Source organism: Tamandua tetradactyla, chromosome 11 (genome assembly GCF_023851605.1).
Source record: "Tamandua tetradactyla isolate mTamTet1 chromosome 11, mTamTet1.pri, whole genome shotgun sequence".
Taxonomy (NCBI): Eukaryota; Metazoa; Chordata; class Mammalia; order Pilosa; family Myrmecophagidae; genus Tamandua; species Tamandua tetradactyla.
Genome location: NC_135337.1, coordinates 25,601,447 through 25,627,426, shown reverse-complemented (window position 1 = coordinate 25,627,426; position 25,980 = coordinate 25,601,447). Strand labels below are relative to the sequence as shown.

The window sequence follows — 25,980 nt, the reverse complement described above, 5'->3', positions numbered from 1 at the left end:
TATTTTATAAAGACATGTTTTTTTTTCCCCAACATTTAATCATGCCATTAGAACGAGATTGTAATTTCACACTCCTATTTTTTTCTATGAAAAAATGAAGTCAGACAATTTTGTGAGGGTTGGCTCGGCACTGACACGGGGGTCGTGGTGTCTACTACAGTACGTTGTTATATTATGACATGTGAAACCAGCTGTCAGCCATCCCTTTACAGTCAGTGCAAGGAAACTTACACAAGTCTCCATTCCAAGTACCTTAATTTAAATCCTTTACTACTTTCAAAATTATAATTAGTATTGATTATGATGATCTACTTGCAATTCTTAATTTCCTGAAACTACTTTTCAAAAACCTAAAACCAAATTTCTTTAAGATGGAGTCTGCTATGCTATAACTTTTGTATGCCATTCAAGATGTTAATAAATCTTCTCAAAATGTGTCATAATAGCAAATGTGTTACTTAATTAGCACTTTACGTTTTAATAATTCAGTATCCATACTTTACTCACATCTAGCACAGGGTGATGCAGACAAAAGCATGATATGAAAGAAACCTGGAAGATTCAGTTACACTATCGAGGCAGCTGTGTGACCGGCAATAAATCACAGCCTTTCTCTACAGTGAAATGCCTAGTACAGATTAAAATTCCTTTTGGTTTAGACATTATTACATATATTTTTATTTATTAATACTAGGAAAATATTCTAACATATGTGTTTCTTGATATGTATTTTGTTTTGTTTTGTGATTACTAAAGAAAATTTGTGATTCTAGTTTAACATGTGTACTTATACATATTATAGAACATTATTCCATTTAAAAATAAATAATGTAGTGTTTTTTATTTCATATAAAATTGGCTTAAGATGAACAATGACAACCTTTTTTCATCTAGTTATAGTAAGTTACTTTTAGATTTTATATTGATTATAATTTTAAAAGATGAATAACAATTGCCTTGAGTTACAGAAGACTTTTCAAAACTAAATGTTCTTCTAATAAATAAAAATGAAGAAAAAACTATTACTATTACAGTTTGCATAGCTCTGATTAAAATTTTATAATTACAAAAATATATATTACAAAACAGAAACACAGCAGAATTTATGTAAGTACTAATGATTCAACAGACAATGTATTATCTATCATTTTCAGCTCTATTTATGAAATAAGCTGTGACATTTGAAAATAATAACCCAGTGCTTTGTCTTTAACACTAGTAAACTTAGTACATGCTCATGTGCCAGAATCAATACAAGGATGTTATATAATAAAATAACGACTGAATTCTGGAATATGCAGTTTATGGCTGTATCAACCGATAAATGAGGCAAATTGCATATATCTGCATTTATACAATTAAATTAACATTTCATTTATGTATGAACACAGTATTATTTTGCAGAACACTTTGTCCCTTTAAAAACTAATTTTACATGTGAAAAGTTAGGATAATCTGAAAATAAATGTAGTATCGGGGACTGAGTATGCTTAATAGTAAAAATACTAAACAATATAAAAATTAAAACAGCTTTGTCCTGTACATGTAGATAGTTGCACAGGATAAATGGGGGGTTTCAAAATACACCTAAAATAAATGGGATTAAGTTTATGTGAAAAGTGGCATTTCAGAATATTGGGAAAATATATTATTCAACAAGCATATTTGAAACTGTTAGCTGTATAAGAAAAAAATATATGAATCTTTCTTTGATTCTTTAAACCACAACAAAAACTTTGAATAAGACCTGTCACATGTCACTCTCAAACCCCTAAGCTTTATTTTATTTTACTATTACATTTTAAGTTATTTTTATGAAGTAACATAATATGGACATTTATAAGGAAAATATTAATAACCTCCCTTCACCCTTTCTCCAATCTCAATCCAGCCAAGTACAAAAAAGTGTAAGGTGTAGCCTTCCATATTATTTATAACTTAGACTGAATTTTTTTCTAAACATGGTGTCATGCATTTATACTATTTTGCAACTTGCTCTTCTTCACTCTGCATGGACACCTTTGAGATCAATAAATATAAGAATCATACATTTTTAATAGCTTCAAAATATAACACAGTATAAATGTAGCAAAATAGATTGCCAAGACACATGGTAATTCTACACTCAAACCTCAGAAAAATGGCCAGACTGCCTTCTGCAGCAACTGTACCATCTTGCATTCCCAGTCAATCCTCTCCACTTATCATTTACCAGTTTTAAAACTTAGCCATTCTATTTGGTTTGAAAAGGTATCTCATTGTGGTTTCCATTGGCATTTCTGTAACAGCTAAGGATGTCAAGCATCTTCAAATGTGCTTCTGTCCATTTGGGTATCTTTGGAGTAATCCCTATTCGCTTTTCTTTTGCCTATGGTTTGCCTATTCTTTAATTGTTTGTCTTTTTGTTGTTGAGTTGTAGAATTTATCTATATATTCTGGATATTAAACCCTTATTAGATATTCATTGACAAATATTTTATCCCAGTCTGCAGGCTGTCATTTTACTTTCATGATAAAGCCTTTTGATGTAGAAAAGTTTTTAATTTTGATGAGTCCCAATTATCTATTTTTTTCTTTTGAACCCCCACTTTTGGTGAAAGTCTAAGAAACCATCACCTAACACAAGGTCATTTCAGTTATTATGGTCTTCAACACTAGTAAGTCTGGTTCCTCTTTCAAATATCTCTCTCTTTATAGAAATTCTCTTATTTTTCACTGATTATTTTCCTGACATCTTTTAGTTCTTTTTCTACATTTTCTTTCACCTCCTTGAACCTATGGATGGTTATTTTTTAAAAGTCTTTATCTGATACCTCCACAGTCTGGTCTTCCTGATAAACGTGTTTTGGATTTTTGTCCTCTTCCTTTAGATGGATCATCATTTCCTATTTCATACTTTTCTTGCATACTGTACATTTAAATAGTTTTAAATGGTATTCCTGGGATTTATTCCTTGTAATGTTTTTTTTTCTTGAGTTTATATCCAAGTAATGATATGACAGAGACTTTCTTGAATGTTAGAACCTAATAAAGCCAAGAAAACATCAGCAAAAAAAAAAAAAAAAAACCAACAACATATTACACATTATTTGAAAATTTGCTTTGGGTTGGCTGGTGCTCTCCTTCAGGGTTCAGTCCACTTACGGAGAAGGTCAGTCCAAGTCGAATGCAAAGTGCAAAGTCCTCCCTGACTTTGCTCAGCTTGTGCTTTGTCCTCTGCAGCTCTTTAGGATCCTATCATCTTTAGATCTCCTCTGAGGTCTTTGACTGGAGCTGGCTGGAGCAATCCAACATACACCCCTCCCCCCCCCCAGACCTTGGGGAAACAGGTAGTTATGTCCCACACTAACACAAGCATGCTACACCAAGAGCCAAGTTTAAATACACTCAATAATATCCACCATGAGACTCTGAGATGGGGTGATGGTTGCCACCACATGAGGAGTTCAATTCATTGGTATTTACCACAATTCATGAGTCTCCTCCTCACACTTCTCTGGATGCTGGACTCCAACTAAATAGTCGATTCAGACAGTTTCTGCCTATTTAACATTTGTTTTGTTAGAGCAATTGATTCTGGAGCGTCCTAGTCCACCATTTTCCCATAATCTTCTCCATACAAACATTATTTTAAAAGTCACCTTGAATGTATCCATGACTTGGCATATCCAGGGACTGAAAATGCCAAGGCAGTAAGCCAGAGAAATAAATCAGATCATCTTAAATGCATTTGGCAGAGCAAATCAACATAGGCTTCTCTTTTCACAACAATGGGTGTATAATAAAAATTTAATGGCTTACAAGTTTTAAGTCTAATATAAAGGCTCTCCCATAAAAGTATGGTTGAATAAGCTCTCATTGCCAAAAAGATAAGCTAAAATCATTCACCCCCTATAGAAGTGCAAACAATCTTCACTGCCTTAAAATTTGGGTACTGAGCAAAGAGGGAGAAAATATTTCAGCAAATCATAACAATCCAGCACATATTATACAAATATGTCTATGTTTATATTTGAATTACCACAATCTGCAAGGCTTGAAAAAACATCAAGCTAAGAATTTAGTGTGAGGTGGTCCCAGAGGACTGGGGCTAAAGTCCACTACCCGAAAGAGCAAATACAAATGCCTTCCAGAAAAACATATTCTCCACAGTCCTCAAAGAACTTCCTCATAAAAGCTACAAAGAAAACAAGCAGTCAGAAAAAAAAAAATCATTAACATACAAGGAATCAAGACACTGTGAGTGAAGCCAAATACAGCACAGTAGAATCAAATTCACAGAAACTTTGGTTAGTAGAACTCTTAGAGTATGAAAAACAGTATTTGTATATCTTTTAAAAAACAATGGGGTGTGGACCTTCCTGGCAACGTGGGACAGAAATCCTAAAATGAGCTGAGACTCAGAGTCAAGGGACTGAGAAAACCTTCAAGACCAAAAGGGGAAGAGTGAAATGAGACAAAGTGTCAATGGCTGAGAGATTCCAAAGAGTCAAGAGGTTATCCTGGAGGTTATTCTTACGCATTAAGTAGATATCACCTTGGTATTCAAGATGTAACAGAGAGGCTGGAGGGAACTGCCTGAAAATGTAGAGCTGTGTTCCAGTAGCCATGTTTCTTGAAGATGATTGTATAATGATACAGCTGTCACAATGTGACTGTGTGATTGTGAAAACCTTGTGTCTGATGCTCCTTTTATCTACCTTGTTCAGCAGATCAGTAGAACAGATGGTATAAAAATAAATAATAGGGGGAACAAATGTTAAAATAAATTTAGTTTGAAATGCTAGTGATCAATGAAAGTGAGGGGGAGTGGTATGGTATGTATAATTTCTTTTTTTTTCTGTTTTTGTTCTATTTTTTTTTCTGTTGTCTTTTTCTTTTTCTGATTTGATGCAAATGTTCTAAGAAATGATGAATATGCAACTAAGTGATGATATTGCAAATTACTGACTATATATGTAGAACAGAATGACCACATGTTAATGTTTTAGTTTGTTTGTTGTTAATCTTAATTAATAAATAAATTTTAAAAAATGGATTGGTTTTAAAATGAATAAAATTGAGATTAGAAAGAGTATAAAAATAACTCCTAGAAATTAAAGATCCAATTAAAGTTCAAATTGCAATTGTCCATTTTAACAACAGATTTGAAACATGTGAAAACCTTATTAATGAACCTGAAAATGGAATTGAAGGAAGTTGCCAAAATGAAACCCAGAAAGGAAAACATGGAAACTCTGAAAGATAAGAGTCATAGACAACAGAGTTAGAAGGTTAACCTATATTTAATAAGCATTCCAAAAAGAGAGAAGAGAGGGACAATGAGGAATTCCTGAAAATGATGGAAGTCATCAATCCACAAATTCAAGAAAATCCAACAAAAACCAAGCAAGATAAAAAAAGAAATCCAGACATAGAAACATTATTCTTAATTTGATGAACACCAAAGAAAAAAATATTAAGACAGTCCCTCAAAAAAGATAAGATTACATAATAAAATTTTGTTGATTTTCAACAGAAGCAATAGATGATGACTCGATACAGAGTAAAAGTATCTTTTTTAGATCAAAGAAAAGTTAGAAGTTTCAGAAACAAAAATATAATTTTCTAAAAACATGCTCCTATTAAGTGAAAATCGAATGCATTTGTCCCAAGCAGAAGCTACCTTCTTCCAGATGGGCATTACAAGTTCCAATAGAAAGAATGAAAAAGAACTGGCAAAAAAATGTGAATAAAGCTAATGAAATATTGAATAAACAATGAATGCATTAATGATACCATGCCATCAAGTTTTAAAACAAGTGCAATTAATATAAACACCACTTTATAAGGAGAGAAGGGGATAAACAGAATTAAAGTAATTTCAACATTCCAAATGACATCCAACCATAATATACCTCAGCTGCAAAATTTAGAATAAATACAATCCCAGGAAAAAAGTACATTTTTCACAATTCTCAAAAAGTGGTAGCTCATCTGTAAAGGAAATTGGCATATCAATTCAGAACTGCTGATTTAAACCAATGGCATAATTGTATCCGCAGGATAATGGCTTGTTTACTCTTTAGGAGCATGGCAGAGACAGACTTCCTGAAATCTTTGTTCCCTTGAGCATCATCTTACAGCAGGTAGATACTTCTCTGTTAATTCTCTTGGAATCAGTAGAAGTGCTTACAAGTATTTTCAACTAGAAATACAGGTGAGAGAACATGACTGTCAGACCAAAGGAAACCTGAAATCCTTTCATTACATATATATGTAATGAGTTTTGAGTGATAAATCACAAAAACATACATATATGCTGAGTGATAAACCACAAAAATAGAAAGAAAAAATAGACACAGAAAAGGCATTTGACAAAATCCAGCACATTTTCTTCCACAAAACACTCAGAAAATTAAAAACATAAGGAAACTTTCTTGACATGATAAAGGCCATTTATTAAAAACCCACAGTTAGCATCATATTCAATGGTAAAAGATTAAAAGCTCCCCCTATTACAAAGAGCAGGAAAAAACAAGGATAGCCTCCTTCATTACTGCTCTTGAATACTGTATTTGAAATTCTAGTCAGAGCAATTATGTAGTAAAAATAAATTTAATGTATCCAAACTGGAAAGGAAGAAGTAAGAGTATCTCTATTTGCAGACAACATGATCATATATACAGAAAATCCAAAGGAATCTATAAGAAACCTTTAGAGCTAATAAACATGTTCAGTAAAGTGGCAGAGTACAAGATCAATACACAAAAATCAATTGTATTTCTATACAGTAGCAATGAACAATCCAAAGAGGAAATTAAGAAAACAATTCCATTATAAAAGCACCTAAAATAATAAAGCACCTAGAAATAAATTTAACCAAGAATGTCAGAGACTTCTACACTGAAATCTATAAAACACAGTTGAAATAAATTGTAAAAGTTCTAAATAAATGGAAAAAGACCCCATGTTCATGGATTGGAAGAGTCAATATTAAGATATCAATAATACCCAAAGTTATTTATAGATTCAACACAATCTCCAACAAATTCTAGCAGCCAGTTTTCAGAAATGGAAAAAGCAATCCTAAAATTGATATGGAACTGCAAAGGGCCCCAAATAGCCAAAACAATTTTGAAAGAGAAGAACAAAGTTGGACGACTCATACGTCCCAATTACAAATACTATTAAGTTACAATAATCAAAACAGTGTAGTTTCTGCATAAAGATAGACAAATAAACCAGTGAAACACAATTAATAGTACAGAAATAGACCCAAATACTCATGGCCAATTGACTTTCTAGAAGGCTGTCATGGTAAAAGAATAGTTTTTTTTTTCCACAAATGGTACCAGGAAAACTGGATATGCACATACCAAATGATAAAGTTGGATCCTTACCTCACATCATATACAAAACTCAATTCAAAGCAGAACAAGAACCTAAATGTAAGAGATAAAACTATTAAACTCTTAAAAGATAACCTAGGGGCAAATCCTCATGACCTGGGGATTCAACGATGGATTCCTAAATATGACATGAAAAGCACAAGCCATAAATGAAAAAAAAATAGATAATTTTTACTTCATCAAAGCTAAAACTTTTTGCTTTGAAGGAAATCATCAAGAAAGTGAAAAGACAACTTACAAAAAGGTAGAAAATAGTTGCCATCCAATACCTGGCAAGGGTTTAATATCCAGAATATATAGAGAACTTTTAAAATACAACAAGAAAAGGCAAACACAGTTTAAAATGAACAAAGAAAGACATTTCTATGAAGAAAATAATATAAGCATGATAAAAGATGGTCTACATCATAAGCTATTATGGAAATGAAGTCAAAACCACATTGAGAGGGTGGGCCACGGTGGCTCAGTGGCAGAGTTCTCGCCTGCCATGCCTGAGACCCAGGTTCGATTCCTGGTGCCTGCCCAGGAATCAAAAAAAAAAAAGGAAAACACAATGAGATACCACTTCACATCCAATGACTAATGACTTCTTTTTTTTTTTTTTAAGTGAAGAATAACAAGTATGGTAAAGGATGCAGAGAAACTGGTGCTCTAGTGAATTGGTGATGGTAATGTAAAATGTATTCACTGTGGAAAGGAATAGGGTGGTTCCTTAAAAAATTAAATATAGAATTACAATATGACTCAGCAATTCCACTTCTGAGCAATATACCCAAATCAATGAAAAGGGGTCTCAAACAGACACTTTGCACACCAGGGTTTATTCACAATAGCCAAAAGGTGGAAACTAACCCAAGTATTCATCATCAGATGAATGTATAAACAAAATGTGATACATATATTCAATGAAATACTGTTTGGTCATAAGAAATAATGGTGTTATGAGACATGCTGTAACATGGAAGAATCTTCAAAACATTATGCTAACAGGAATAAGTAAAGTACATAAAGATGAATATTGTTTATCACCTATAAATGATGCCTAGCAAATTCACAAAGATAGAAAGTAGATTAAGGGTTACCAAGGAATTGGGGGCAGGAGGCAGGGGTAGAAAAATTCAAAAAGAAAATACTGGGTGAAAAATTATGAGCTTCCTAAATTTTTAGTCTACCGAATTCTATATTATAATAATGGGCAAAAGTTCCATAGGCTTGCATAATAGGTTATGTATTTAGACATGACTTTCTAGTCCCTGGGGAGACACTGAGTTTTTTTGGTATAGAAAATAATATAATTAGAACTCTGCTTTTAGAAAAATTATTATGGAAGTGACCAAAATATAGTTTGATAAGGATATAAAACAGCTCTTGCAATTGAAATGCATAATCAAAAGGAAGCAACGATCTTTTAATTGCACTCTGGGCTGCCTTGTAACACTTATATGATGCATAAATACATATAGCAATACAACCATGTTTTCGAAAGACAAATAGTTTCATCAATAGTACTGTGTTAATAAAGTCTTCTGGTTAGATTTTTTGCTTCTGACTCCAGTTACTTTCAATAGGTTTCTGTCGTAAAGAAGAACCTTTTATTTTACATGTCAGTTTTTCTCTAATGTATATTATTAAAATTATTCATCCATATATAAAAGCCACAGAATTCTCAGTGTGCTGATTCTGCAAAAAATACACACATTAGTGGAAAAGCTAATGCTTTACCATTTAATGTTACAAATTTGAAAAGATAAAATATCTCCATTTTTTAAATAAAGGATCATGAAATCAAGGAGTATTTTTAAAAACTGATGTTTCTTTCACATTTGTAGATTAACTTTGTGCATTCGTATACAGTGTCTCTTAAAGGAAAACTATCAAGAAATGTAACCCAGTATTCACAGTTTGATGAGTCTGAAATGTGTACTTCCAATTGAGACATACAATTGCAAACAACAGCCTGCAAGAAAGAAACAGAGAAAAACTGACTGAGGAGGTACAATAGAATTGAGTGTAGCTTTGGAAACTAGACCTGTAATCCAGTTTGTAAGAAAATAAAGAATGAACGTACTGGCCTAAACTCCACTGAATCACAGAAACCTAACACAATACAACACAAGCGACATCCTTTTCTCAAAGAGGCACAAGGCTCATTGAGTCTGGCGATTCAATTACCCTCTCAACCTGGGAAAAACCCCTCCTGAGTTGAGGTCCACAGGCTGAGCAGTGTGAGAGAACCTACAGTGTACACAGCCGGTAAATATCTAAAAAGCTGCAGGCTTTAAAGAACAAGAATCTCTGACCTTTTATGATTGCTACAGTGGTTCTTCAACAAAACACAACATACAATAGAGTTACTTAAATGCCTGACAAAAGACCATATTTTTCAATACAATATTTTGAAATATCTTAAGTTCATATGGATATCTGTTTACATAAACACAAATGCAATGCTTCATTAGATGGTAAAGAACATGGAAAAGTTAGTGAAATAGAAAGAAGTTTTAAAATAAAGATGATTCTGAGCTTAGACATTTTATAAACTTTTCAAACAACCCTATATCTCCTTTCGTCTTTTATTCACTTACTTATTTTTATAAATTTGTGTAGACCTTGAATGATTAGAGTATATACTAATTAGAATTTTAGAATACCTTGCAAAAATTTAATTAGCATGGATATTTTAAGATGGACCATTAGCATGATATCCTCATGTTTGATATCAGGAGCACTATATTACATACATTTTTTAGCCCAAATACTCACTACTTCAAACTCTGAGCATTTTGTTTCACTTCTTTTCTGATGGGGTCATTATCAAATAAATAGGATACCATAAAGTCTCATGCAAATATCTGTGTGCACATATAAGACATATGTCCCATGATGACAGATGTTGGGATGCTATGAAGTTATTTAATGAGATACCTTTCCAGAATTTATCTTTCCAATTACAAAGCTATATTAAAATATTAATATATTAAAATAAATATTAAATACTAATATTTTAAACATTAAAATAAACTATTGATGATTTCCTACTGCCTACAGGTTTAAGTCCCAACTATTTAGCATGGCATTCATATATTTTCATAATTTAATCCTAAATTACTTGCATTGTCTATTTTCTAGTATTCCAGGCTCTATTCTAGCCACACTGAATATACTACGGCTTCCCAAAGCCTGCTATGTCCTCTCTTACATCCCTGCCTTTTCTCATGCTGAATACTCTTCCTGGATTACAGGGATTGTAGCACTCACAATACTGAATTATGGTTAGGGTTTTTTTGTTTGTTTCTTGCTTGCTTTCTTGTTTTTAAAATGCATCGGTTTTCATTCAAGGACTGTGTATTTCTAAAAAGGTAGGGCACAGCAGGACCCTATTTCACCCAGTGCTAGGCACTGTTTGGCAGAGAGTAGGTGTTCAATAAATCACAAGAACAACAGAAATAGCAAACACATTTATAGTACTTATCATATTGAATGAGTGGGAAAATTAATGATTGCACATCAACAAATATGTGTTGAGTAAGTCTACATGTTAGATATTTTAACATACGGGTATTATTCAGTTTATACTATAACCATGAAAAACAAATATTCTTTCCTTTATTTACTAACGTAAAGAGTCAAGTAATTTTCCCTGGGTTCACAGTATGTGGCCAATGTAAAAATTCAACTCAGACTTAAGATCCCAATAAATCTGACCATGCAAATTAATTCTACCACTGCCCCCCACCCCCCCCGAGTAGTAACCTTTAATTCTTTTAAACTCCTAAAGCTATGTACATTTGTTTACTTTTTTCTCCCAAAATATGTTATGTAATAAACATAGTAAGAAATGTTCCTTATGTCTAAAAAGACATCTGGTTGTAGAAGGGGAACTTATTGGATCTTTGCAGAATTTTAGAAAATTTGTGTAAAACCTTGCAAAGAAAGATTCTCTTCTAAAGTTCAGAATTTGTGTTCTATTCATGTTCATAAAGCCTGCTTTCTATTTTTGTTGCTTTTTTAGTTACAACTCTGTCAGTCTTTATGAATTACCCCAAATATTAAACAACTTACTTGAGTTTCCATAAAAGGAAGTCTACTCCCTTGATGGGATGTGTTTCAATGTGCCCACTTAATTCCAAAGCTTTTAAACAAAGATACTTCACAAATTTGAAATGGTTTGTGGAATCAATTACATTTCCTATCATTTAGCAAGCTTAAGCTATGGTCAATCTATTTCATGAATGACTTGCTAAAATTAATTTCAACAAAAAATTATTTTCAAAACAATAAATTATGAAAACTGTATTTCATACTAATCATATCACAACTTAGAAGAGCTTAATTAATAAAATGTTCCACAGTTTCAAATGTCCATACAACTCTTATTATAAATAGTTTGACCAAATTTATGAAGATAATTCTTTATGTTTTATTCAGAGATAGTAATAGAGATCAAATGTCATTAATTTTCATTTGCAGAGCTAATTCTGAACTTACCTTGTTTGCAATACTTGTGATGAACGACTTGATATCTAGATTAGTTGGACAGCTCTTTTGACAGGGGGCATCTACACATTTCAGGCATCTAGGCAATAAAATAATTGGGTTAAAAAAACTACGAAGTAACAAATAATAGTCTATTTATTCTCTACCCAATACCCATTCAGTATAACTGTCTGGTAGGAATAAATAAAATGGTGCTATTAAAAAAAAACAATAAAAGAAAATCCTTATCTGTGTCTCCATGTTTCACCTTTTGTACACATCCCGAGATGCAAAAAATACCACCATTTTGGCTAACAGCCAATCCTTTATATTTCCTTCTAGATTTAAGTGGACCATGCCCTTTTAAGATAATCATTTCGCTTATTTACTATATCATTCTTGATTTGACCTCTGGTTACTTCAACAATGCTTAGAGCATTCAGTCTATGATGGTAAGTTTTGTGTGCCTTGCTCACTGTAAATGTTATGCAAATTATTCTTCCTTCATTTCTTTCCTGCCACTTTCCCTGTTCTCCTTTGATTTTCTGAGGTCTTTCCACATCCATATCATAAACATGACCATCAGATTCTGCAGTGGACACTATTATGTCTAGCCTAACTCCTGTCCCTTCAAGACCAAAGCCTTTTTTCCCAAGCTTCTGTGCTCTCAGCTGAAAAGAACAGGCTCAACCAAGGTCATAGCCTCTTTCTGGTGGCAGACTCCCTCCAATTACAGGTCAATAAGAGGTCTTAGAGGCCAGTCCCTTGGCCTCATATGGGAAGGAGTAAGCCTGCGAGGACCCAATGAGGCCTTTACAGTGACTATGTCACATTCTGCACAGTCCTGCATCCTCCATTCCTCTACAAATGTTGATCTCCAAATAAACTTCCTGCATACTAATTTCATCTTGGAATCTGCTTCCTCGGAAACTGACCAGAGATATGATCAAACTTTACTGAGCCTAAGAATCACCTCAGGAACCTGGCAAAATCATTACAGATTCCACAGACAAGGCCCAGGTTAGAGTGAGTTATGGGCCTGGGAATCAGCATCTTCGAATAAAAAGTCCTTGAGGTGAATTTGATATCTATGAATGGAACTATAATGTCAGAATTATAGGTTGATAACTACTACATCAGGACAGCTAAAACCACTGGTTGGATGCTTCCTTGATTTGCACAGTAACTTATGAATCTGTTTATTTTTTTCATTCATTTAACAAATATTTAATGAGTCCCTGTCACAAGGCAGACCCTGGGACCCGGAAATATGAAAGTTATGGACAAGTACACCACAGTTGTGCTCTCATGGAACGTGTAGTGGAAGAAACATAGAGACATTAAAGGTTGTCGCAGCCCAGTGTGGTCACCGTGAATGCTGGTGAGATGCAGCCTGCCAACGGCTCACACAGGAGGGAGATCAGTCCTGAGGGGAGGAAGTCCCAAAAGGCACCCTTGAAGAATGAATGGGCATTAGGGAAGCAAACAAGGGTGGCCTTGGGGTGCAGGGTCAGTCCAAACAATGTCTCAGGGATAGAAACTGTAGGTGTCAGTGCTGGAAAGAAAAGCAAATGACAGGGTAGGTGAATTGGGTATGGCTAGAGCATAAAGCATGAGTAGGAGTAGAGAGAAATTAGGCCACAAAGATATAACCTAGGAAGATACACTACTGTCACATTTGTCAGATGTACCAGAATTCTCCAAGAATTTCACTGAGAATGAATTCTACACTGCTCAGTGACAAAGGTGACTAGCTAGCTCATTTTCCATCCACTTCTATGTGTAAAGACCTTGGTTCATTTCTTTCACAGAAAATAATACCTGTCTCCTTGCCATTCTTTGGTGAGTAGAAGAGTCCTCTCCATTGTCTGAACCAATTTCTTAGCACCTAATTAATATCTTGTTTTTTAAATCTGATCTCCTTTCTCTGGTTTGCGCCCTTAGCCTTTTCTCTAAATTAAAATTTACACAATGAGTACCAAAGGCTTTTCATAATCAATTGTCCTTTCTGAAATATAGTCATTAAACCTCTCCCCTGTCATTTCTCTAAATGCCATTTTTTGATTCACATCTATCATTTGGTTGAATTTCTATTGTCCATACTTATTTTTTTCCCTGAAAAACTACCACTGAGTTCATCAAAAATTTCTTGAAAGTAAAATTAGTAGCACACATTAAAAAAACAATGCAAAAAGAATATATAATACATGGTTTATTTGGTCCCCTTTGTACTGATATGTGGTGATACTTATAGTATATATGTTAGCCCTCATGTCAATAAATACATTGAGTATCAATAGTGGTTCAAAAGGTTTTCCTATTATGTGATCAAATAAAAATAGTTAAGAATTTACCAAACGTGTTCTTAAATATTCTCTAATTTATTGAATATAATCACTTCAACAGTTAAAAGATAGATGCCATTCCACAAGAATAAAGCAATAATTATGCTTATATTTGTAGATTCTGGTTATCCCTAATGAAGTCACAAGTTTTCTAATTTTTTTCTAATGTCTAACTTGAACAATAAGGCAATTAAAAACTGTAGTTATGAAGTGAGCAGGTATGAATGAACCAAATTAATACATGGAGTATTTTTCTGTTCTTCCAGTGAAAACTTAAATTCAACAAAACAGATTCACTTAACAGCACTCACAATATAAGGATTTTTAGTTGTGGTTATTAAGCCTCTTTACCAAATAATTCTCCTTTTATTATTGAGCTGGTTCACAAATAACAGCTGTTGGAAATGTCAGATGTTAATGAGGCAGGGCAATGCAAACCTGAATTGTAGCATTCTTTTTTTCTTTGGTGCCATGAATATGCCAGAATGGGCAGACTCTGATAATAATACCATCTTGCAATTCTCTAAGCGCTCTGCAGACTAAAGTGCATCAGGCTGCCATTAATCCCACTTATCACTCTGACAGCTCAGTAATTACACTACTGCTATAGCCAGGTAGTCCTAATAAAATATCAACCACTGCACTGGAATGCATACTGGTGAGATGTTTTATTAAACTTGGGGGGGGGGGGTTGATCATCAAGTGACATTAGTGTTGACCTATTTTTCTATTTGACAATAAATTATCCTTTGACCATGCCATAATAGATATTACAGAATGCATTTACTGTACCAAATCAGAAAGGTACTGAATTACAATGATGTAGGCAAATGGTGTAAATACAATAACAGAAATGCATATATGAATGTTATTACCTAAATGATTGATGCCATGAAAAATCACACCCACAGTACTTAGGGGAATAAGTCAACAATTACTGTAAACCACAGTTTCACATAAATTTGTCCTTGGAAGCATCATTTAAATTAAACTTGTTTTTCAGTCACTTAATTCTCTTTTGCCTTTCAAACTTGCTCCGTTATTATGCAGTTTATTTTTAAATGTATTGTAAGAGGCAAAAGTTAATTTAGACAGACAATTTTGTAATAAGTTAATGAAAAAATAATTGCATTTATACTAAAAGAAACATATGACATTTTTTAAAGACAATGAAACAGTTTGGATTTTTTACTAATGACAAACTTTTTTCATTCACATATTTATTAAGGAACATATCAATGAATTTCATTAAAGGCAAAACAGAATCCTTAGTAAGTGTTAATCTTTCATGATTCAACATGACCACAAAGTACAGTATTTATTTTACCTCTATTTAAAGGACAAAAACTATTAAATAAAACATGTATCCAAGATCTTTCTCTAGGGAAAAAAAGACATGATTTCTCTCCCCAAATATCAGTGAGTCTGGACAGTTTTACTTTATTGCATAACACCAAAAATTATTATAGCACATAATGAAGTAAGTAGCATTTCATTTTTCACACATCTAGAACAGATGCTTGCTTCTTTTATTGGTGAACACCCACAGCAATCAGGATTTTAACCTATATTAGTCAGAAAATTTTCTACTCCATGAGACATATGGGTAAATTAATTTCTTTGAGTTAAATAAAAACCTATTTGAACACCTTAAATCCTCATGGTTCAGTTTGTTTTTACTAGCCTTTGGTTCTGCTAAACTTTGGTCCGAGCAAATCAGCACTATTCCCTCAGGTTAGGTATAATTTAAAAAAAAAAAAAAAGACAAAGAAAAACTACATAAAATCAAATTGGGCAAGTTAGCATTTACATTGAAAAATTAAAATATTCTCCAATAGTCATACTGCATTTCCACAGAATGCTCAGGACCCACATTTGGAAGGTATGTCTAATTGAGATGTAACATTCAGGTACAAGACATAATTTCCCTGCCCAATAAGTCCCAGTGTAGTGAAGTACATATGCAATATCTACTGGGCAGAATAGAGTATCAGCTTGACTAGAAGAAATGGACACTGAAATTACAACATGTGTCTGAGTTCCACTGCTTTCATCCCTCGTACTAGACCCTGTAATAAATAACAAAAGGCCCTAAGAAGATAGCAGGTATCTTTAAAACACAAAGGAATCAGTGTCATGCTCTGATCCTGAAAAACAGTCAAGAGCTATCCTCAGCTTCCAATAATTCTCTGGTTATTAATATCTCTTTACTTTTCTCAATATTCCATTAACATCCCTCTCTATATACTTTTACTTTGTTCCTCTGATTACACACAGGTTCTTACTGGTTTAGGTGTATTTGAAAAGACTGAGATTTTCTAATATGCATCTTAGCTCAACTTCTACTTTCTCCTGGGCTAGAAAGCTGTGTCAAAATCATTAAAATAACTGAATTTTTAATTGTGCAACATTCTGCCTTTTGCTCACACCAATGAATTTCATTTTCATGTTTTACAAGTTAATACCAAAACATAATTTTTAAATAGAGGTATTATGCTACTAAACATTTTCATTAGCATGTAGATTCTTCAAAACGGTTCCAAAGATGGAAAATTTAGAATGGCATATAATTCATATTACTGCATATAACTGATGTTCAGAATCTTTTGTGGGGTAATGACGATCATGAACTTAGAAATAAAATATACTTTAAAACTTTTCTACAATCTTTTCTGTAGTCTGTGTCAGAGATTATTGTTTTTTTGATACCAACAGCTAAAAAAAAAAGTATATTTTTTACTTTTTGCATATTTTGAATTAAATGAAAGGATTTAAGTTAAATTGAATATTCACTTTAAATTTTCATATACAAGGAATTTTTAAAAATGAATATCTACTTTCTTTCCATTGCGTAAATGAGAGTATTGAGGCACTAGGAATCTCCCAGAAACATAATGAGACCAGTAGCCAAAGCAGCTTAGACAAACTACTAGAACACACTGATCCTCCTGCACTCGACTATCCAATTCATGTGTGAAGACACATTAGAATTAAAAAAAAAAATGGTGTTCTATTGATCCCATCTCTTGACATCACTTTTTGCCAGTGTAGTTTGAGGACTGAGAAAGAAGCAGTTAAGAAGTCACAGCTAGAAAAATGCCTACAGTACTCTTTCTCTCTCTCTCTCTCTCAGAGCCCACTTTTAGTTCAGGGGAAAAAGAAAAAGGGAGTCTTAACTGTTTCCTCAAGAAGCATCCCAAGTCAAGATAAGAAAGTTAGGTTTATACAGTATTATATCATTTTTAAGGATTACTCAATCTTATATGTCATCGAAGCAGTATGACCAAGAGAAGGGAAGTGACTTCTCCGAAGTCTTACTGGGAGTTAACTGTTAAATTTACTAACTCAATCTATTATCCTTTCTCACTTGAGCACTTGTTGTACTCTTCTTAGTAAGTTGTTACTAGAAAGATAATCTCATTGCAATTTTTAAACAACTTTGGTTTAGTCACTTGTATTAGAAAGATATTCTTTCATTAGCATACACTATTTTTAAAAATTAAGTATGCTATAAAACCTCCATGGCATTAAATTCACCTATGCACAAGTGTTCTGCAAGCAAATAAATGTCTCCTTAAAAATTTAGTAGCTATCACCTTCTGAAAAATGTTAAACAAATATATTGTCCTAGTTGCTGCTCACAGAGTACCATCAGGAGGAAGTGTTTGAGGGATGCTGCTCTCCAATGTACACTTGTCTCTTTCTTACACTCCAAGGGATTCAGGAAGAGAAGAAGAGATTTGAAAAGAAGCTTTTGGTGTACAGAAGTGGAACAAGAAGGTTGTGATGGAATCACTGTACATTAATAACTGAAGGAAGATTCAATGGTAGAAAATACACACACATCCTAGATCTATGCACAAGATAGAAATAACGCATATGAAAAGAGAACAGAGCCCATCTAAAGGAAATGGGGATCAGTCCTTAAAAGATTTCAAAATCTACTCTGACTATAAGAAATTATAAAGAGAAATATTAATAAAATATGGTTGAAATAACAATACCAAACAAAAATGATCAAAACACAAAAAGGAAAATAGGTTTAATTGCCAAATGAGTGGTACTGATAATTAGGCTGAAGATTACAGAAGAGAATGAGGTCACTGTAGATTACAGCGGTGAAGGAAGAGTGCTTCATCACCGATTTCTCTGTAACAAATTAATTTAACAGAGTACATGATAATGACTTATAAACTGAATTATTCAAATGGAACAAAAATAGGTTACTATATTTTTAATATTACAAGTAATTAAATATTAACTATTCATCAGATTTTTTTGTATATCAATAATAGAAATTTTGTTACAGGACAGTCAGTAAATAAAGAACAAATAAAAATATGTATTTAATGATCTTCTACCCAGGAGATTTTAGGCACTAAAATATCTGATATAATTTGATCACTGTCACTTGTAGCTACAACACTGTAATCAAGAAAACCAGTGAATACTGTACATAAAAGCCCTGACTTTTGTCCTGGGGGATGGTCTTGGTGGCAACATTCTCCTAGGAAGTCATTCTTCACCCTCTTTTAAAGATGGGGAGTACTTAAAGGGACTGAGGAAGATGGCTAGATTCAAGAGGAAGATAAAGAGCTTTTTTTGTCTTGCAGTAATGAGATAAATAACGATAAGCCTTATAGCTGGGGTTCCTTATAAGACCCAGCAAAACCAGACACAGAACCAGCATAAACAGTTCAGATAATACATGGCATATATGTATAATATGTAGTGAGTGAGTTTGAACCCACTCACTCACTGTTTGAACCCAGTCTGTTTGAACCCAGACTTCTGTGAATGCTAATATTAATTAATAGCTCAAAATACTTGAATTCCAAAGCCTTTAAATGCATTAACTCAGAAAGCACAGCACAGAAGTTGAGAACAGTTTCCAGTACTTGATTGCTGATATTTAATACTTCTCTTCACTTTACTGGTTTTAAAACTTTAGGCACGTGAACCAATCTCTGGGAATCAGTTTTCTCATATGAAAATGGGAATAATAATTTGCACATCATAGATTTGCTATGAGAATTTGAAGAGTTAATACACTTAATACTATGCACTTCCTTACTTGCTTAACAGGCATTCTCTACCATCAAAATGCTCTGAAAGTTAGATACTGTTTTCTCTTTTTTAACACTGGGGGATCAGTGAAAGGTCATAGCATATGTTTTACAGTTATTTATAGTATATTGTTTTATAGTTATTTACATATATAAAACATAGCAGATATCTGACAAACATAAATATACGCTTCAAGTATTCATTTTACTTCTAAGGGATTTTGGTGGAAGGACAATTATTTCCATCGCAGTAGAATTAGAGAAAGCTTCTCAGACAGATACTCAACATGGACGAAGGACAAGTAGCATTTGACTATGTGGAGATGAGAATACTAGAGTGCAATGATGAGGGAAGTTCCTGATGCATATTTGGTTTTCCTCTGTATTCCATAAATAAGCTATCACTGAATGGTGCACATTTAAACTGCAAAATAATGCGAAATGGATGAATGAGTGAATGAGTGAGGGAAAAATAAATGATTGCATAATGCTATCCACTTAAAAAAATGAAAGACTGAAAGCTCCTCCAGAACGAAGACTGTAATTCATCTTTGGTTCTCAGCAGTGATGACAGTAGCCAGCCTACATGTCAGTGCTCAAACATATTTATGGAAAGTTTCTGGGTTAGTCACTATATTACTTCAAGACTCAAACCACTGAAACACAGCATATCAACCTCGTCAGTGATACAATACTATTAACTTAGAATCCTTTTTAAGGTTTCGGAGTGTGCCTCTATGCTAATACTATGATGTACAATTCCTCTCCTTCTAAATTCAGTTCAATTAAAGATGGCAGTTTGGACCACACAATGTACTATGAAGCTTCTACTTTTGAAAATATCTACATTTTTACTAAATAAATGATTTTTATTACGGATGAATGCAATTGAATAAGTATCGGAAGGATCCAATTGGTAAATATGAGAATTGGATGTGATCAAAGAGGTTGGATTCATTCCTTCTCCACACGTTACGTCCTCAGTCTTCTGCATTTTCAATATCCAAGTTAAACATAGTAGTTCCTCCTTCTTTCCTATCACTGCCACCTCGAGAGAGAGATAACAGAGCAATTTTCTGCCCTCCTGGGTGGGATATCACTTTGTCCAGATAAAGTATACTATCAACATACAAATATGGTCTTTCCTTAGGTAAGTGTGTTCATAACTAAGGAAATATCTATATTGTGTGTGCAATTTTAACTTGAGTAACTTTATATACCTGTGACCATATACACCAATAATCAAGATCCAAATATATTTAGTTAAGATGTAGCCATTTTGAAAAGCCCAAGTTTCACTGTATGTTTAGTGGCCCAACCTACCATTTTAATTTAGCTACAACCATCATAAGTATTTCTTTAAAAAAACCAGTGCATTGTCACATGGCACAATTGCGGTCACCGTCACATTCTAGATGGTTGTTCCATCATGCTCAACACAACTTTGGTCCTCCAGGAGCTTAGAGGGAACTGGGTGACAGCACTGACAGTTTTTATTATAGCTTTCCTACTGCACAATAATCTCATTTCATCTGGACTATTTCCCTAGTAGTGTCATAAATTCTTTGATTTATATCAAGAATCCTTCCAGCTTCTTAGAAAAAAGGCATTATTTTTTTGGAGAACATCCATTTGCTGTGCAAATTATCTCTTCAAATTTTGAAGCACCTGTTGCATGTTTATCTTAATGTCAGTGAAGCCTCTTTAGGAAGGGTAACAAAAAGTAATACAGATAAAAGTATAAATGCCCTAGAAGTAAAGTTTTCAACATATTTCAAAACTAGAGAATTTGTATATTTGTGACTTATTTACAGTCAATTTCATAAATAATAGTAATATTGACGTAGATTTGTACCTTGTTTCTACTAAATATGTAAAAGAAAAAAGTCAAATAACTTAATCCATAAGTAAGATTACTTATGTTTTATGATACAATTCCTACATTTATGGTATATGCTGATTGTAAGAATAGTATTTGTCTAATAAACATATTCAAGGACTGTGTGAACTAAGTTTAGGGAAACATTTTTTTTACTTTATACGATGGTATGTTATAGATATTTTGCCATGAACAAGTATAAATATGTAACGTTTTTTTTGGAGGCTGCATGGCAGGGTCACATTTCACTATTTTTCCATGTGAGTATCCCGTTATTGCAGTGCCATTTGTTGATTTTGTTTGTTTATTTTGCTTGTTTGCTTGTTTTTTGGGAAGTGCATGGAACAGGAATTGAACCCAGGTCTCCCACATGGCAGGCGAGAATTCTACCACTGAACTACCCTTGCACCCCCTAAGAAATTTGAAAAACAAGAAAAATATGTTAGTTGGCAACTAAAATACTATCCTGCACAACTTGAATTTTTTACTTTGGTCTTCTGAATAGACCAGGCAAAAGCAAACACATGATGATCCCATATTCTTATCTCCTCTCTTATAAACAACACAAAGTATTACAAAGGACTCGGTTAAGGGTTTTCACTGGATGACCAGAATGAAATAAACTTCTGAGCATTGATGGTTCACAAGGCTAACAGGGCAAAGGGTCAGGTCTGGTTAAAGAAGTAAAGAGTAGGTGAAAGCACAGGTAATGGAGGAACTCATTAGCTTAAGTTAAACAACAAAGGAAGAGAATACCTGGCCTCTAAATTATAAGATAGCATTCCTCCAGAATAGAATTTAGAAACAAATAAATTTATCCAAATCTCAGTTAACTAAATATTATAGAGCAGTTGGAAAAACTCAAATCACAATTATTTGTTATAAAGTGGCAGGAAGATTTTCTGGAACTTAAATGAAAGATGGTGACTTGTTTCATGGAAGAGGCTTTCAATAGAGCTTTTAGTCTGGCTTTTTTTTTTTTAATCTTTAAAAGTGCAACAAGGTGCAAGGGTAGTTCAGTGGTTAGGATCCGTGCCTTCCCGCCTTCCAGCTCGAGTCCCAGACCTTGCATCCAAAAAAAAAAAAAACAGTAATTGCAATTATTTTAAAGGCTGGAAGAACATATTTGAAGAGAAAACAATAGCCATATCTGGATTATCTTCCTTTAGGAACAGTTGTGTTTCATGTATGGTGCCTATACAAGTTTATCTAAAAGCGTTTCTACACACATACACACACAAAAAATGTCGCTCCCTCCCTATTATCATCAGCGATAGTACTATAAAGTGTAAACACACATACAGAGCTGTTTTAAAATTTAAAAATTCATTCCCTTTCCTTAGCTAATTATGTATATTACCTTATTTGAAAAAAAAAACTATTCAGCACAAATTTTTTAAAAGTGTTTTAAGTAGTCCTGAAGACATTTTAAAAATATGCATCTGACAATGATGTGGACTTGGCTTAAAGACCTGGCATTGTGCCAGACAACATCCAATCTAATATTCAAACTGCTCTTGGCACAAAATGGCTTATGAATTTTAGTTCTTGCCTATTTGGTTCCTATGGTTCCAGCTACAACCTCTGCCCTGTTCTTAGAACTCTGCCTAGGAATCCATTATCAGGTCAAGTAATTTTCAACTTCCTGCCTTCCAACATGTCTTCTCCTCTCTGAAAAGTCACCCTCGAACAGGAGTCGGAACACAGTTCTGGTGTCTCGCATGGGTCCCCAGCTCTTGTCAATCAGATCTCCCTAGCACCCTGTGGGTAGCTTTATAAAAACAATTACCACTCTGGGTTGCAACAGCTAGCTCACTTTTCTGTCCTCGCTTCAATTTCCTCCTTCCATAAAAAATGGCTGGGTTCCTTTGTCGTTGATGTTGATCTACCAAGAAACAGAGTAATTTGAAATGGAATTTTGGGGATATTCCAATTGTTGCTTCACTTTTATTTGGGAAAATTTAGCTTTTTATAATTGCTCTTCAAACTTATGTAAATAGTATACACATAATGAGAAATATTTTGTTTGGTTTAAAGTATTTAATAAATATTTATCTAGGACTTACTTTATGGTAGTACTGTCCTATGCCTTTTACAAATAGTAATTCATTTAATCTCCATAGGCACTCAACAAGGTGGATATAAATATTAATTCATTATATCTTTATGAGAACCTGATGAAGTAGATACTATTATTATTGTCATTAGAAAGCTGAAGACACTAAGACACAAAGTTTCCTTCTTTGATTTAGGTTTGAAATATTGTACTGCCGATTTCTGTGATCCTGGTGATCATCAAGAAGTTAATAAGAGTCTCCTAAGAGTCTCCAGTTCCCAGTGTTCTCTGCTAGTTACATTTTATTCTAAAATCCTGATAGCGTATGGTGCCATGAGGGGCTTGCCTCCATAGTTTGTGAAAGTCACATTCAGGACTTGATTTCTGACTTGCTCCAAAGGCCAGTCTCTCGATACCACAATTTCAGTTCTGTACGAGTCCTCATGTTGAACTTGTGAAAGTTGTCTGATACACTGATGCACCTGAGAAAGTTTTCTAATATAATGTATTAAAACCATGTTTATTATAGTCATTATGGTGCAATATAATTCTTAGGTAGCTGGTTTAAAAAGCAGGCTAACAAAATCTCATTTACTTAAGATGAGCCAGTAGTAGTTCTGACAAATCAGATTATGCTTTACAAAGCATTTTCACATATGTGAAAAGCCTACAGAAATCATTAAGATCAATATTTCTAGTTGAAACACTAACAAAACAAAAACAATTAGAAACACTCTATAGTAATATCACAAATACGAACCATGAAAAATAAAATAAACATATAATTAACTTCTATAATCATGACCAAGCATAAACTAATTATGTCATACAACATTTGGAATATTATTTGTTGTATAAAGAAGGAGCTAAGTCAGAACTGTCCCCATTAAAGCAGTCATGTAGACCATTATCACTTGACACTTTTTTAATGCAGTAACTTAGAGACACTGTTCCTTTTTGTTAGGAGTTTAATGCCCAAGAGTCAATGTTGACAATGCACATGAACAACATTCAGAAATTTCAGGAGATGACTGAATATGGAAGAAAAACAAGTAAGAATTAAAAATGTTTTAATTGTCTCAATTTAACTCATATCTTAAGGTGGATCAAGGATTCAGGCAATAGCACTGCTTGGAAGAAGATCTAGCTATTAACAGAAGGTTTTGAAAAAAATTAGCCTAGAGGCTAAAAGACACAATGGTCACAAATAACTTGAACATAGTCAGCAAAATTAGCTGCCTACAGTTTAATATGATTAAGAGCCTAAAAACAGGGTGAAAAAAGGCTAAGGGCAAATAGGATATATTTTTGTAAAAGATGGAAAACTTCATCAGCAACTCTCCTAATGAAATGCATTAAAACATTGACAAGGCTGTCACAATCTGTCACATGGACCATTACATTTAAGAAAGCTTCGTGACGAATCTGAATGAAGGTAATAGAGCTTAAATGTGTTTGTGATCCATGGAATCCGAACATCTTATTTCCTTCATTTTTTAATTTCTTCATTCCTTCCTCCATTCTTTTCTTCCTTCATTCTTTTCCTCCTTCCTTCGTCCAACAAATTTCTACATAACGCTCACTATTTTCTGGGGATTTTGTAGGTTCTGGAAATACCGAGATGAATGGATAGGTTATGCCTTGAAGGCGCTCGCAGTGTAGGAAGCAGCCCAATGAATACACAGGCTCAGATAATGTGGAAGCATAGTCACTGAGAGAGGAGAGGTGCAAGAGCGTACATACTTGCCCTAATTTAGAGTGATCCCATCTGTTCACTCTAAGATCTTCAACACCTGGCATAATGATAAAGACTATTCAGTTATCATTTACTGACTAAATGGATGCGGTATGAATTTGTTTCTTCAGTGGGTATATGTGTATCCTGTGGACAGACCGAATGATAAAGGCCTTGCCGAATATACAAAAAATGAGAAACTGGCAGCATCTGTTGTTATTTATCTTTCTGAAAATAGTCCAGAAGTCTCTGCCCAGCTATTTTTGATTCACCTCCACTGTAAACCAATTATCTCTTCTTTCAAGGTGAGTCATCTATCCAAACCTCATCCATTTGGTAATCAGCACAACACAGTACCATAAAGGGTAATATGATTTAATTGATTCTGTGTTCAAGTATAGCTCTAACATTTGTAAAATTTGTGACCCTGGGAAAGTTATTTAAATTCTTTGTGCCCCTAGTCTTCTCATCTAAATTGCAAACTGTAGTCTGGACATTCTACCATTATAGGGAGGATTAAGTAAATTAACACATGGAAAACATTGAGAAGAGCGCCTGACTTAGAGTAAGTCCTTAGTAATGTAAACTGCTGCATTAATCACAGTATTATTTATTTAGGGATGATGGAGAATACAATGGGGAAATGAGCACCGTTTTCCAAAAGTTATTGAAAAGGACAGTGTTATGGTAAAAGCTATAAAATAATAACTACTACATAGGATACTGTGAAAATTATGTGAGATAAATTTTAAAAACACCAGCAATGTCTTGCTCATGGGAGCTGCTCAATAAATGATAATTTTTTAAAAAATGAAAAATACATTATTCTTCTGAGCCAAATCAAAGGGATTTGGTGAATACAGAAGTGAAGTAGTATCATTTTGAATAAAAAATGCAATGTATAACTATCAAAAATCATAAGGAATAAAACATGTAAGATGTAAGTGCCATGTGCCTTCACAAAGTTTAGAAATGAAAGCAGCACCTAAAATTACAAAGTCAAACAAATGGATCTCCCCCGATACACCACTA

The 25,980-nt window shown here is 33.6% G+C and overlaps 1 protein-coding gene across 1 annotated transcript in view; it reads right to left on the bottom strand.

Annotated features, from left to right (window-relative positions):
* DPYD (dihydropyrimidine dehydrogenase) overlaps positions 1-25,980 on the bottom strand; it is a 961,456-nt gene that overhangs the window by 697,156 nt on the left and 238,320 nt on the right. Inside the window, 1 exon segment of the mRNA XM_077120172.1 lies at positions 11,880-11,967. Within this exon segment, the coding sequence (XP_076976287.1) occupies positions 11,880-11,967 (88 nt within the window).